Source organism: Myotis yumanensis, unplaced genomic scaffold (assembly GCF_028538775.1).
Source record: "Myotis yumanensis isolate MYYU_CA2020_CCGP unplaced genomic scaffold, mMyoYum1.0.hap1 SCAF_1, whole genome shotgun sequence".
NCBI classification, from domain to species: Eukaryota; Metazoa; Chordata; class Mammalia; order Chiroptera; family Vespertilionidae; genus Myotis; species Myotis yumanensis.
The window spans coordinates 195355987-195371807 of NW_027223752.1; the positions used below are offsets into that span (position 1 = coordinate 195355987).

General features: G+C 37.5%; 1 protein-coding gene across 4 annotated transcripts in view; it reads right to left on the bottom strand.

Moving 5' to 3' along the window:
* The window catches only part of SLC4A4 (solute carrier family 4 member 4), a 328200-nt gene that overhangs the window by 3491 nt on the left and 308888 nt on the right, over positions 1-15821 (bottom strand). For 3 of the 4 annotated variants that reach the window (XM_070395274.1, XM_070395285.1, XM_070395260.1), the window contains 4 exons: positions 9940-10008; positions 7426-7599; positions 4638-4799; positions 591-670 (listed from right to left, as the gene is read on the bottom strand). In XM_070395274.1, the coding sequence (XP_070251375.1) occupies positions 591-670; positions 4638-4799; positions 7426-7599; positions 9940-10008 (485 nt within the window). Of the gene's footprint in view, positions 1-590; positions 671-3196; positions 3294-4637; positions 4800-7425; positions 7600-9939; positions 10009-15821 lie in introns of all 4 variants that reach the window. The other variant, XM_070395265.1, reaches the window with a different exon arrangement.

Genomic DNA, 15821 nt, shown 5'->3' on the forward strand with positions numbered 1-15821 from the left:
ATCTCCACTTTCAGTATTCATAAAACAAACATTTTGAAGTGGATGAAGGTACCAATAGAGTCAAGATATTCAAGTAAAAATGTCTTAAGCCCTCATACCTAGATTTGAAAAAACAACAACACAAAAACAAACAAGAAGGTGGGCTGCCAGGTGGGTGATACTGTCAACTTAAAGGACAAAAAGACGTTCATGAAGAAAATATTCAGGGATTATACTTTCCGGGCAACCAACTAAGATCTGAAATCTGCAGAGCCAGGTTAAGAGGGAAGGAAACTCCTGGAGAAGAGCTGCCAGGAAATGCAGGTACCCTTAGTCAGAGATGATACAGAAAGAATAAGAGGTGACATTGATTGACGGAGGGCTTTATTTTAATGCTACTGAGAGATTTCAGTATTTCTAAGAGTAAATAGAAAAGGTCTCTTAGAAGGTTTTCTACCAGTGAAAACTGGAGCAAGGTTTGGTGGTTGGGAAATTTATTTAAGAGAAATGGAAGGAGAACAAGGTGTTCTGCCAATAACCCGCCTTTGACTTCATTTCTGTGGGGCAATCATCGCACAGAACAACGTAGGGGGAACAGGGCCATCCTTTACCTGAGCATACCCAGTGACTGAAGAAAAGGAATTTTATCAGCATGATGTGTGGTGTTCAAGGAATGTTGGTGATCTTTCTCCTGGAAAAAAAAAATCTTTGTTAACCATAAAGAGTAGTTTTGGGTAATATTTAAAACTAGAGTGAAAATAAAAATCTCCACAGAAATTGATGCATCTTTCACAATTGGGAAGAGTAAGAAAGGCAAGTTTAGACAATGTCAATAAACACTGTATCAAGGTAAGAATCTAACTAGTGTGATGAAGCCAAAATCACTTTGCTTCCTTTACTCCAGGTTTTTTTTTCTAGGAATAACCACTAATGTTCCTCTCAGCGAGGGGGCAAGAGGCGAATCATTTTTAACAAGTATCCTTACTCTTGGATTTCCTTACATCTTCAGCATTCACAATTTTGTCCTGTGATTTGTGGGGGAATAAAAAGATTTGAGGAACTTATTTATACTGCAACTCTATCAATTTTGTTTTTTCATGGATTATAGAAGATAAATATGACATTAGAAAAGATGTCATTTGGCCCAGGTGGGTGTGACTCAGTGGCTTGTGCATAATTTCGTGCCCTGGAAGGTCCCCTGGTTCTATTTTTGGTCGGAGCACATGCCTGGCTTGCGGGCTCGATCCCTGGTAGGGGTGTGGAGGAGGCAGCCGATCAATGTTTCACTCTCATACTGATGTTTCTCTCTCTCCCTTCCTCTCTTTCTAAAATTAATTTAAAAATGTAAAAAAAAATGATGTCAGTTAGAATGATCATGGGTGATTTGCTTAAGTAAATTTCTAATATATCAGCTTTCAAAGTATCCTTCTTAAAGGATTCTTGAGAGAATGAAGAATACTAGCACTAGATAATCTAATTGCTATACATTTTTTCCAGGAGCCTCAAATTCTAACGGATTTTTTTTTTCCTAAAGCAGCCTTTAAACTGTACTTGGAAGGGCTCCACTAGCTTACAATGTCAATGGACAACATACATAATGGGCTCTCTTTCAGTCTTCATTTGCTATTGATGCTCTGAAGATGAATAATGAAGCTAGAACATGGTTTGGGGACCTTGAATTTAAAAAGGAATAATTAACTCAATCCCACTGACAGGATTGAGAAGAAATTGGCCTCAGTTATAACCTATAGCCTACGTTCAGATTAGACACTAAAGGTGAGAGTGTTCTCATTCTTTAAACCTAGTGTGCTGGCCATATTCCAATGCTCCCTGCCCCCTGGTATTCATATCCTTGTATAATTCCTTCCCATACTGTACCAGGGTTGGTTTGTATGATTAATATAATATGGCAGAAGGGATGATATACTGCTTTTGAGATTCGGTTATAAAAGACTGCAGTTCCTGCTTTGGTTCCACACTCTGTTATCACGGGCTCTGGCGGAAGCCAATTCATGCATGAGCAGCTCTACGGAGGCGCCCACAGACCAAGGGACTGACATCTGCCAACTGCCTTGTGACTGAGTTTGGAACCAGAACCCAGTTCCCGTCAAGACTCAGCCCCAGCCGAGAACTTGACTGCAACCTCATGAGATACCCGGACCCAGAACCATCCAAATCAGCTGCTCCTGAATTTCAGAATGTCAGGAACTGTGTTAGAAAACAGGTTTGTTGTTTCCGGCTGCCAAACTTTATAGTAATTTGTTACACAGCAATCAATAACTCATATACCTATTTTCATAAACAGTCATTCATTTCAAACTTCTCTCGGTAAGCTGTTATTGAAGTGGTATTGTCAAATAGAAGAGAGAAGGTTTCAACTGTCTTTTGCCTTTAGCAGATCAGTAGACTTTGAAGTGCATCTGGATCTTAAAAAATACATTTTCTTCCAACGAGAACGCAAAGTGAAAGTAGTTTGGAGACAATTGCTATTGGAAAAGCTTGAGATATATTCAGTAATGTTACTACAGAGGTTCCCCCCCCCTTTTTAAGGAGGCTGTTGATTACAAAAGAAAAGGCGACGTGTCAGAAATCACTACACCGTAGCCAGCGGGCTGTTACCTAAGGAAAAAACAGTGCAGTTACAAAGGTGATTTGGAAATAGCAGAGGAGGAAGACATGAGGGAGAAAATGCACAAATCTTGTAAATCATACCTAGAAATTTCTGTTAATTAGTTTATGATTGCCAATAAAATTTAAAATAATCAATTACTCCAAATTCTCAATATTAATCATTGATTCATTAATCACTGAGAGCCCGTGTTGCAATTTCTCTTTTGGGCTGATCTGGTCATTGGCTGAAGCCTAAGGAAGACAAACAGTAACAGACAGTGATGTAGTCCTATGAGCCGCGATTCTAAACACCAGCAGGAAAAAGAAAAATCAGTCAAAGACATGGTTATGAGTTTAGCAACTGAAAGAAACTGGTGATAACTTGGGTCAGAGAAAAGACTGCCAAGCAAAAACTTAAGATAAAAGGAAGGAAAGGGAAGCTCAGGGAATGTAAAAATGAAGTTTTAAAACAATAATTAAGTGTAAATCTTCGCATAGAGAAAAAAGAAAATGGAAGGAAAGTTAATGTAAATGATCGTTCTAACGTTTTTTCTCTGCAAGTGCAAATCATATTAAAGCAGGGAAGCAAGAGGTTAGTTCTACTCACTGTCGGAAGATTTGCTATCACTTAGGAAAGGCTGCTGTTCCATGATGTCCATTGGGATTTTAATACTTGGGACTGTTTCTGAGTATGGGCAGTCAGACTGTGAAAGAAATTTGTAAGTTTTAAGAAAGGTGTTACTATACAGACCTCCCTACCTCCCAATATTGATTAAACTTACCATATTGTCATTTACATTGCACTAAGGAGAAAAGCCTTAGATATAATCATTCCCGCTTGGCTAACTTTTCAAATTCTACACCATCTTTCTCCCTCACATTTGTTTTCCTCCCTTCTGAGTTAATGGGATTGAGTTGATTAAAACTAGCACTGCACCAAAAGAAAGGCACTACATATTGGAACAACTGGAAAGCTTTCCATCAGCAAATATTTATGAATTTGTTATCATGTATGCACTTACAAAATGACTTAACATTTCTCAGTCTAAAGTTCCTCATATGTAAAGTAGGAACAAAAATATATACTAGAAACAGCTGTTTTGGCAATTGAAGACAAGTATGCATGATCAATCAAAATGATCAAGTATATAGTACACAGCAAAAATTAACTACACTCCCATTTTAGAATGGGATCCCAGGGATCCCATTAGAATGGGGATACTTCACTGTGTTGAAAAATTCAGAACAAATCTTCACACAGAAAATCTCATTTTGGCAGTCTTTTCAAAGACTACTAGGATAGGCTCTGTGTGTGTGTGTTAAACAAATCTCATCTTTTCTCCTAGCACTAATTACAGACTCCTATTAGAGCAACTGTATTCCTCTGAAATGGTCTCCTAAAGAAAAAAAATAGGCAATTATTTTATTTTTCAACTTAATCACCCAACTGAAGGAGGATCACCTATGACTATTACAATTATGTAAAAAGACCCTACAGTACAATTCCCTTTCCTTTTAATTGAAGGGTTACAGAGAAATAATCCAAAATCATGTCAAAGCCCAATGCAAAGATAAAAACAATAGCAGAGGACTTTGGTTGAGAGCCTACTCCAACATAGATAACGAGAGGTGAGGGCACCAGCATTTGTCTACATTAGGCTTAACATTATTACATAAACCGGAGTCATCTCAAATTTAAATCCTGGATTGTCAACAGCAAATCAAATACATTTTATAGCAGCACTAAGTGAACTTTTTTATTTATTTATGAGATTGGAGTTCTTTAGACGTAGTGGACTTTTTTGGTTTGGTTTTCAGAATTCACTTTATCATTTTTAGTGTATTAATTGTTAAAGAAAGGCTTCAGAAAATATAAAAAACTAAAGAGAGAAAATAAAGGGTAAAGGAAGGTGAAGACTGACATGTAACATGGACAAGTAAACATTTTCGAAACTCAGACATACATCTCACATAAGGGATAAAAAAGTTGATTTTTCACATACATTTCTTTAACTAGCGTTACTTTGGAATTCTGGGAAATTCCTTACATCATCAATGTCACTGTCCAGACTTCCTTTCTTCTTTTTCTTTCTCTTCTCATCTTCCTTCTTCTTCTTTTCCTTTTCTGGAATGACATCATCGAGGAAGCTAAGGTCGTGCTGGGAGAAGAGGTAGTCCATGCCTTTTCTGACAGCTACCAGTGCCAAGATCTGAAAGAATAAATATAAAAAATATGAAAGGAACCATGTCAGATGAAGTCATAATGGTATAAATACTTCCCTACCAAAGGCAGTTGAAACCTACTTTGTGTAAGGCTAGAGGATGCTGGAACTCATCTTGCTTGTATGAACTTATATTAAGTGGACCATAAACATTTTCTTCATGGAGAAAGTTGGCTTATAAAAGTGTTAATTGACACTCACTTTGTTTTGCTCAATGAAATGTGTAATCAATTTCACTTAGAATCTCAATGTGAAATGATTAGTTTTTAAATTATTTTCTTCCATGTTTTAGCTTTTCAATAAAATAACTAAAATGTTAAAGAAAAAAATGGCCTGCATATGATTTCTAATTACTCAAAATTAAAACAGTATACAAGTTGTTGAAAATCTGTGCAACATACAGTACACTAAGACATCTTTAAAGTATTAATAATGAGGTAGCAGTTGGATATGCACAGACCATTTAATCTACTGAGCGACTTAAAAAAAACTACCACTAACTGCATACTTACCATGTTTCAGATGCTGTGCTAAAACTCTTAGGCAGTATTTTCTTATTCTCACAACAAACCTAAGGAGCAGATATTATGATCTCTATCTTACAGCTGAGGAAACTAAAGCTTATAGACATACGTACAGCATCCAAGATCACTGAGCCAGAACAAGGAAGAGTACGGAGGGGCCCAGCTGCCTGCCTCTAAGATCAGTATTCTTCAACTCCGTATCTTTGATTCCATAAATAGCTCTTGAAGATTAACTGAAGGGACATTAAAGCTGTCCTTGCTCAACGGTGAAATGTGTACGTGCTAGGATATAAGTCATGACTCTGCTTCAAATAAACAGTTGTCTTTACCTATATGCTCTCTGGGTTTCAGTTTCTTCATTTCCTAGACAAGTTAATAAATCTGCTCTACTGAAATTATGTGATTGTTTTGGGGATCAAATAAAAGCTCTCAAAAGATGAAAATACTTTATAAAGGTAAAACTTTGTTTTATTATTTAGCACAAGCAATAAGTGATTTACTAGATATATTTCAAATTTAACCTGTCTAAATTTGTTCTTTTCTTGGCTTTAGCAAAACTAATTGATAGGTACATTATACCAACAGGCAAATGGGAGTTTTTCCCTCACTCACTGTGTTTTTCAGTAAGTTAACAGAGTTTAAGAGGGAGTTGGGGAACTGGGTGAAGGAACTGAGACGTACAGATTGGTAGTTACAAAACAGTCATGGGGATGTAAAGTACAGCATAGGGAATTTAGTCAATAATATTGTAATAACTATGTATGGTGCCAGGTGGGTACTGGAATATCAGGGGGAACACTTTGTAAAGTATGTGATTGTCTAACCATAATGCTGTAAACCTGAAACTAATACAAAATAATATTGAATGTAAATTATAATTTAAATAATTAAAAAATAAAACAGAATAACATAAAAACAAAAAGATAAAAAGAGATATAAGGGATTATCAAGAAAAAATATGATTACTAATATCACTAGTATTTTATATCATTATCCCTGCATCCCTGGAGAAAAAAAAAAAACCCCACACAATTATAAATAATAAATAACCATAAAACAAAATAATAATCCTAAGAGAATTTTTATAAAAAATATAATATGGTTTCTGTATGAAAATTGTTTCCAAAGCGCTAGCGGTGACAGAGCAGACTTGAGAATGGCTTTGTGACTTGTTTCAAGTGTATGTATATGTATTTTCTTGCAAGAAATGGAAATCTATGGTAAAGTATAAAATTCAATAAGGAAACCAAACACAGAGCTAGCATTTTCTTTTTCCATCTTTCACATTCAATATTATTTTGTATTAGTTTCCGGTGTACAGCATAGTGGTTAGATCATCATATACTTTCCAAGTGATCCCCCTGATATTTCCAGTACCCACCTGGCACTATTCACGGTTATTACAATATTAATGACTATATTTCATATGCTGTCATTTACGTCCCTGTGTCTGTCTTGTAACTACTAGTCTACTTCTTAATCCTTTCACCTTTTCACCCAGTACATCTCACCATATCACAGCAAGGATAGAGAGCCCAGACTTCAATTTAGCATGATGAAACTAGCAAGACCTTCAAAAGCAAAACTTCTCATTCCTTTTCTTCTAATTCACTGGATAGCCTCTCATAAGTTTCCCAATTTGTCCGCTATTATTTGGACTGAAATCTGCCATAACTTTGTTACATTGGCTCTATTGTACAAAATTCTATTGTATTTTAAAAATAACCAATGTGTACTGGTGTCACATAGTAGACTATGTGCCGGGCGTTGTGCTATATATCTGATATTCATTACTGATACTCAGAATAACATTCCTCATCTTATGGATAAGTCGATGGCAGCTCAGGGAGTTTCACCAACCAGCACGAACCAGGGCCGGAATCTGAACTCAGCTTAGTCTGACTCTGAGGTCCAGTGTAGACAGTCACAGACAGAGGAACCTTAAATTACAACTGAGCCAACCTAAATGATTTAGTCAAAGCTGGAAAAAACTGGAACCACACATAAAAGATACCTGTGTCTCCCATCTCACCATAACCACATGATATTGGTATGACCTCATGGGTAGGTTCAATGAAAGAAATCCCTACCATGACTGGAAAAATGATAGCAGCCACGGTTGACTTGAGGATCCAGAGCAGGGCTAGACACAACACCTGCAGGAAGGTGAACAGGTGGACTCTGCGCAGAGGGACATGGCGCAGGTAGATAAAGTCAGGCTGATGCTTCAGAGGCATCAGGAGCAGCTTCAGGCGGTCCATGAACTGGGGAGCAGAGGGGAGGAGAGAACAGCAGCATTACTTCAAGAGCGGATGCACGAGGTCATTTCCATTATGCCCAACTCTCCACTAGTGACACACCCTGTAATTTGGGCAAGCAGAGGACAGTGGTCAGGGAGTGCAGAAATTTAGCCTAACCAGCACCATTAGACATTGTAGGAGTCTTCCGATTTTCATTACTTTGCAGGAACGTTATGCAGACATATGAGATAAAGTGGCCTCCAAGAATAAAGTTCCAAAGCACAATATAAATTCTAGATGTTCGTCTCTTTCTATCCATACTCTCTGAGTCTTGGGACAGAGGATCTTGTGACTACTTTAATAATGATATGCAGAAGCAAGACACATAACTAACGTATCTTACACTAATGCATCTTATACTACCTTTGTTGTCTGATCTGAAAGAGGAGGAGATGCAGCTATGTGTCACGTACATTTCAGGGATGTTTCAAAGACATAAAGGAGGTATCCAACTTGAAAGTGGGGATGCACTGGCATTTTCATAAACTCCACATTATCTATGGTATAAGTAACACATTCAGCAATGCACTGCCATTTTTAAAAGAGAAAAGCCATGTGAATATTAATTACAGTGAGTTTCAGAGTGTCCACAACCAGATAGCAGAATCCTGGAGAGGCTGTCACACCATCGTGTATAAGCAGGTATTGAAACCACTGCTGAGCACCTGGGTGCCAGGTGCTGTGCTTCACAGAATAACTGTTGAATTTACACTGATGATGATTATCAGGATGATATCTCCATATCCATCATGAGGTCTTTCCGATGAAAGACGCTCAGTACATAACTGCTAAAGTGAGTTATTATGCAACAAGAACTCTGAAATAATATCCCTGCTTTCTCTCTGGAGGGAAGGGAGAAGTGTAAAAGAAAACTAGACTATCACAGACAACAGTCTCTGTGGGCCTTGCTGCTTATAAAGATCGGGTTACAAAATTTCCTGCTAAAATCAAATCTTGCCAGAAGTTCTAAAAGAGGAAGAATCAAGAGGAAAGTAAGGGAAAGAGAGAAAAGGCAATAGGGACAACAGCCGAGTTTTAGAACGCGACTATCTTTCCCTTCACAAAGGGTTTCCCCGTCACTGTGATATAGATGTCTTTCCTCTATTTAATAAACATGTACGGAGCTCTAACCATCAATCAAGCACTTAGAATGCATACAATCAAACTTCTTATCTAGACTGACCTTTCAAAGCTAAACAAAAATAAGCACTATTAGTTTGGAGGTCACATTATTTTCACATCTTTCCACTTAGGAGAGTAAACAATATATACAATGCCAGGAACAAATATAATATTTTGATACATTTATCTGCCCCAAAGTTTCATAGGCACAAATAAACACGCATGCATCGTCATCTAGTCCAATCTCTGAAAACCGCCTTGTGTTTTGTAACAAATAACCAAATGGTGAATTACTCTACTTAATGGGCCTAAATAAGGAAAAATAAAGTAGCCTTTTTCTCTTTTGGGGAGTCTGGCTACTTGTCCAGCTCTAGCTGACTATAAAGCTAAATTAATCTAAACTCAATAAATGAAATGAAAGCAAGGACAATTATGAACGGGTTTAAATAAATTGTTAGGATGTTCGCAGAACATGCTGTCTTTTCCCATTAAAATGTTACTAAGTGCTAAATAAGGCTTCAGCTAACAAGATGCCAGAAATCAGCAGAAGGACTTCCAGTTTCCCAGTGCCAATTAAATTAAACCTCAATGGAAAGACAAAGTTTTCTCTAATGACTTTTTTTTTTAAAGGGGGACAGTTTACCAAAGTTGTGAATAGCTGAAGATTTCAACAAAAGTAATACATAAACCACACTGACTTTATTCTTTTATTGGTTCAAAACTTTGATCACTGAATCCAGTCATATAAAAAGTACATCACATAAGAAGAACCTGTTCTCAGTATAGGTAAAGGCAAATGGCAAATAGTATCTTGAAGAGTACACTGAAAGGGTTGATTTCCTTTTTGAGATGAAAAGAAAAAAAGAAGAGGAAGGAAGAGAGAGAGAAAGGGAGGAAAGAAAGAAGAAAGGAAGGTAGATCATAGCTCTCTTACTTTCCTGATCACATGACCTTTAACAGCCTGTTTTAAGAATGGGTATGTATGATAACATTTGTTAACACAAGCTAACTTTGTTAATTAAATCAGAAAATGAAAAGTAGATAATGGTAGAGAAAGTAGAAAATAAATGCACTTTAAAAACTTAGCAAATAATTAGCACTTTCCTTTTCAGAGATTGATTACTGGACTAGCCTTACTACTAGGAAAACTTGACCGTGCTTAGGTGGCTATGGAAAACTTACCTGGACACCATTAAGGGATGCTACCCCCATATACAGGAACACGCCATAGAGTACAGGCATGGGAATAAACTAGGAAAGAAAAAAATTGGAGACCAGTTAAAAATAATAATAATAGCAAATACAGTAATGGAGAGGGGTAGTTTAAATAAAAGCTAAATCTGAAACTAAAAGATAGAACGTAATAATATAATGATCTCTAATTAGTGTGCTTTAGTAACCATTGACAAACTTCAACCCTCTGTACTAGAAATAGATGGAGGTGAAGGAGACATTGAATTTTCATTTGATGCCTGTTTGTATTTGTTTACAATGAGCATGCATGACCTTAATAAGTAGTTTTTTTAATGGGGAAAAAGTCCGTTTGCCTTTCACCTTAAAAGGAATGACTATGTAAGCCAGATGTTTGCATGAGCTGTGAGGTAGAAAGAGGGGCAGAGGGTTGGTCACCTCACTCCTGAGGCCAAGTTCTTTGCCCAACAGTCTATTGATTTTTTTCCTTAATAATTTTTACCAAATGATCTATCTACTTGGTGTTTAAATGCTTCTTTCAACTAAAGCATCAAACGACTGTCCCCTTTCTTCTCCTCAGGAATACTGGGAACTCACTAATGAGAACACTGCTTGAAAGGAGCATCAAGCATCTGCAAGCAATTAATTCCACACAGGGATTAATACACAGCTTTCAGAACTAAATTAATACATTTCATGCTTTAATTAGCAGGAGTCTTTTTACATTATACAAAGCAGTTTAACAATGGGACTGGGACGTTCCACTGTGCTGTTTGAAAGTTCTACCTATTCCTAGTCCTATTCCCTAGGACTCCAAGGATGAAGCGTGTCAAGGATGAGCTTCTGGGAAGTCCTCTATCTGCACCAACCAAGGTTCCCAAGGTTCTATTTTGAAAAGGAGCTCAAGTAGCTTCAGGAGTTTTCAAAGCTAAAACCACAATCAATTAAGCTCAATCTTACCTCATCTACATAAAGTAGGCTATTGTGCAAGAAAACAGAATGACTTTAGAGTCATTTTAAAGAACTATTGCATGTGTTAAGTGATGCACAATTTCTATCAGCCTTTCTTTGTGAGTACCTCAGTATCAGTATGAGAGCCTTTGGTCACTATTGGGGAAATAGCAAATTTCAAAATATCACAGGGATCTCCAATCGTTATTGGTTTGTTAGAGGAATTGTTAAGTTTATATGGAATAAATACACTTATGTCCATAAAACATCACATGCTTCTAAACAAGACTAAGAATTTTAACATAGGTAATTTGACCTTCAGCTCAAAGAAAAGTAGATGACATTGAACGTTGAAGGAGGTGGGAGGGATGGTGTGAGTGGTGGGGGAGCCCTGTGTGCTGTAATGCCCACTAGTCACCACAAAGAGGTGAGCACATCACGCTCCAGCCACTGGAGTTCTGACACGTGCCTTTATTCCTTTTAGAATGCGAATGCTCCATTCCTTGCCATTACTCTGTATAAATTGACAACAACAACAACAAAGTAAGAAATGAAACTAACAACGGCACCATTTTATCGCTGTGACTCCTTTCTTAATCTTTAAAATACGTTCCACAGGCAGGGGCACTGCCATTGTTCCTTAATACAGGATGATTTCCTTCTTGTCATTTTATTTCTAATTTCTTGGGGAGAAAAGAAAGGTGGGAGGGGGGAAAAGAGACATACAGTTCATGGGAAACTGGTTAGAAGCCCTGCAGGAGTTACTTTTTAATCTGTATAAAGTGCTCTCCTGGCTTGAAGGAAAGTAATCACAAAGGTGATCATGGCCCTGTGTCCACCCCTCACCTTGGCTTCGCTCATATTTTCTCTAATGTGGTTCTAATGCCAAAGTGGAGGCAAGCTGTGCTTGTGCCCAGGCCTATTCTTTCTGAACTTATGATGACAAATGTTACTGAATCTACCACAAAAAAAAAAAAAAATCAGAATTCACCAATAACTCAGAACGGCATGGGGTATGGGTAGGAAAACAGCTTCAGATATGAAGATGGTTTAAAAAATGATCCAATTGTGAAAAGGAAACAGTACATACAAGAGAGACTATTAATTAGATTTTCGGCCAACTTCACTGTGATACAGATGCCTTGTGAAATTCACCATTTTCTGTACAGTCATGCAGTGTCTCAATAAAAATCTTCCAGTGTGGACATCTTGATAAATTTTAACAGAATTACTGAGTTAGAGGATATTTCTTATTGGATTTGGTTAATGAGTCACATCAGAGGTCAATCTTTAAAAATTCATTACAATGGAATCATTCATCACAACAAAAATTTTGCCCGGGGATGGAAAGAAGAACGTGTTTTTAAAAGATGGGATCCTCTTTTAAGTTAAAATAATATACCTAGTAAGAGGAGATAGACCTATTTTTACAAAGCAAGACAGGAGAAATTAAAACACAAGGTATACTAGGTTTATAGGCATAATAAGAATTGCCAAATGATAAAATTATGCAAAGAAAATTATTTAATCAATCATACCCAGAAAGCCAAAAAGTATAATTATAAAAAATATTATAATGCCTTTAATAAACATAAAAATGAAAAAATTACGTGCTTGATCCTACAACCAGATAGAATAATGAAACTGAGATGAAGTCAATGAAGACGAACATATTGAGACTAGGTCAGATTCAGACTAGGTAATTGAAATGACCAAATTCTGGTGACTGTCATTCCACTTTCTTTCACTTCTCCTTCCCTTTGATTTTTCTGATAGTGTTAGATTATTTCCATAAGGAAAAAATGCAAAAAGGGTAAGTCTAATAAGAAAGATAGATTGTAGTTATCCACAGCACAGACTTCAGTACAGGAATGAGGCCTCCCAGCAAAATAATGTATGTGTGTGTGTGTGTGTGTGTGTGTGTGTGTGGCGGGGGTGGGGGTGGGGGGGGGGTAGAGGGTGAGGGGGTGGGGTATAAAACTCTGAACAAAGTCCTATTTAAGAGCATGGGCACAGAAATCAGACAGCATAGGTCTGCCTAATAGTCTTCAATAACTGATAAATGTGGCATTGATGTCATTATCAGGACCTGCACTGCCAAGTCAAAAGCCTGCAGCTGCAAAGCACAACTCTCTTTGGTCCCTCCGGGGTCGGGGAGGGGAAGGGGGGAGGACACGGACTGGAGTATAGACCAGAAGGATTGCTGCAAAGGTCAGACTTGAAGCCTGGGTTTTATTTAAGATCTACAGTATTGCCCTTTCAACTATAACAGCTGCCTTTAGGAACATGTTATTAAAATAACATCCCAATGCCCTTAAGCCTTACAAATCTGGGTTAATATGAAAGTTGCTGACTTGTAAACTGCTCCCTCGTCATTGAAGAAACTGTGGAGTGAGGTACGATCAGTTTGTGAAAATGCCACATTTCTCTCCACATGAGAGAATTGGAAAATGGATCAAAGAGGCTGGAAAAGATCACCTCATGGGAAACGAAACTGAATGAATTATTTGACAGTAAGTACTGTTTTATTTTAAAAGGAGGTAAACTCTGATGGTTATGAAATCAACCTTTGGAGCCAGACTGCCTAAGATCGAATCTTGGCTCTGCCATTTAAGAATGTTGTGACCTGACTGGTTATTCATCATTTTTCTTATCTGAAAAATGAGTGCAATTATTAAGATAGTTTTGTAAGTGTTATTGGAGAACTAAACGTTAAAAATCTGTACTGAGCCCTTAGTCCAATACCAAGCTCAATAAATGGAAGCTACTATTACAATCACTATCATCATCATCATCATCATCATCACTATTGTTTATCTGTATTTCCCTGTTAATGAGCAGGGTGTGTGGCATATTGTAGGAGTTCAACCAATGTTTGCCAAGTACTAATTCTTTGCTAACCTTCACATTTTAGAACACTAAACCAATCTGAAAGATAAATTCTGGCCAACACTCCTCCTGTGGATAAACTACTTCAAGCAAAGGCAACAGAGGTAGCAGTGAACTTTACACGATCTTTATTTCTTTAGGCTTGCCAGAGGAATGAGAAAAGTAAGCTACCTTTCATCTTTTCGCTGCTCTTTAGTCTCCCAAACAGAAACACACATCCGAAAGGTTTAACCAGCCTGGGAAGCCAGTTATGCCTGCTTCCCAACAGTTCTGCACTAAATCGGTAGTGAGATCTGAGACATGTAAGACGTAGCTGGCTAAGGTCAAGGGGTATCCTTGTGAACTTAATAAAGCTACTACACTATGATTCCTTATATTCTTCCATGTAAAAAAGACAGATTTTGGCAAAGAGATCAAAACAGAGGTCATAAACTTCATGTTCAAAGTAAGCCTGCCTAAGCAGGGGCAGGAAACAACTTCCTCTACAGCTTAATGCATGGGAGAAAATTACCAGGACCATCTGAGGCCATTAAACTTGTGAGGGATTACATGTTGAGCCGTTTCATTTTAAAAAGTAAAAGGCACACATTTCTCTCGATCCCATTCATTTGATCTGCCTTTTAAGGCAAACTCTTAAGCAAAACCATTCTCTAAAGGTGTCACCTGTTTCTTTAAGACACACACAGTCACACGGTGAGGGTGGAGGGAGGGAAGTTTCCCTCCTCCAAGGTAACTCCCATCATGCTTTTCTGTGTAAATTCTGAGGTTAATTGTTAATCTTGGCTTTTAATTGTAACTCTGATTCACGTGTAACTTAGGTTTTAGTTTAACTCTACCCTTAACATCTCCTTCTTCCTGCATTGACTTTTCAAACGAGATACAACAGTTCTGTGGTGAATGCATATGACATCACACTTTAATGATAAAAAGGACATGTGGTCTAAAATTAGCTGCCTTGCCCTGGCTGGTGTGGCTCAGTTGGTTCAGCATCTTCCCATGCACCAAAAGGTCCTGGTTTTATTCCTGGTCAGGGCACATGCCCAGGTTGTCGGCTGGATCCCCAATAGAGGGCATGCAGTAGGCAGTCGATTGATTTTTTTTCTCTCTCCCTTCCCCTTCCTCTTTCTATAAAATCAATGAAAACAAACTTATTAAAAAAAATAAATATAAATAAATAAAATTAGCTGACTTTATCAGCAATGATTGTTAAAGTAAAGAATAGTTGTAATTACTTAAAGAAACAATCACAGTAGTCATTGCTATACTATTTTACTCTTGTTTTTAAATCTAGGTTTCCCACAATATGTTAGAAACTATATTAACAAAACAATTTCATGTCCCACATTTTGGGCAAAGTCTTGCCTAATAAAACTGTTTGCTGGACTGCCTTTTTCACTGATCCCTACAATGACTCTTTGCATTGACCTAAAGTAGGAGGTGGAAAGAGCCACAGTTATGGACTCTAGCAGCTTAATGAGGGTGAGCAAAGCTTGGATCACTTAAGGGAAGTCAGAGGAAAAGTGAGCTCATGCTCACTGATCCCTTTGATCCCTTACATCTCTCCTTTTCCTTTCTCTGCATTCTAATTTGTTCCTGTAGATACTAAGGTGCTTTGCATATCCGAGGCAAAAAGAATCACTGAAAAAGAAAGAACAAAAATGTTTTCAGCTTTAATTCCTCTTCAGCCATATTTGGGTGCATGGTGAGAAAACAGGAAGTGTTGTTGAAAATGTGAGTTTTGCATCTCATCTGAAAAATAGCAACTTATACAGTATCTATTCTCTGTGTCTTTTTGGAGTCACACATGATTCCTCAGCTGACAGAGTCTCCAATTTGCTGTAACAACTAAAGAACTTTAAACACATCTGACTTTGTGCTAATGAAAATAAATAATCATATATAATAAAAACCTAATATGCTAAGTGTCTGGTCATCCATTCAACCAATCAAAGCATAATATGCTAATGATATGCTAAGGCCACTCAACCACTCGCTATGATGTGCACTGACCACCAGGGGGCAGACAGTAGACT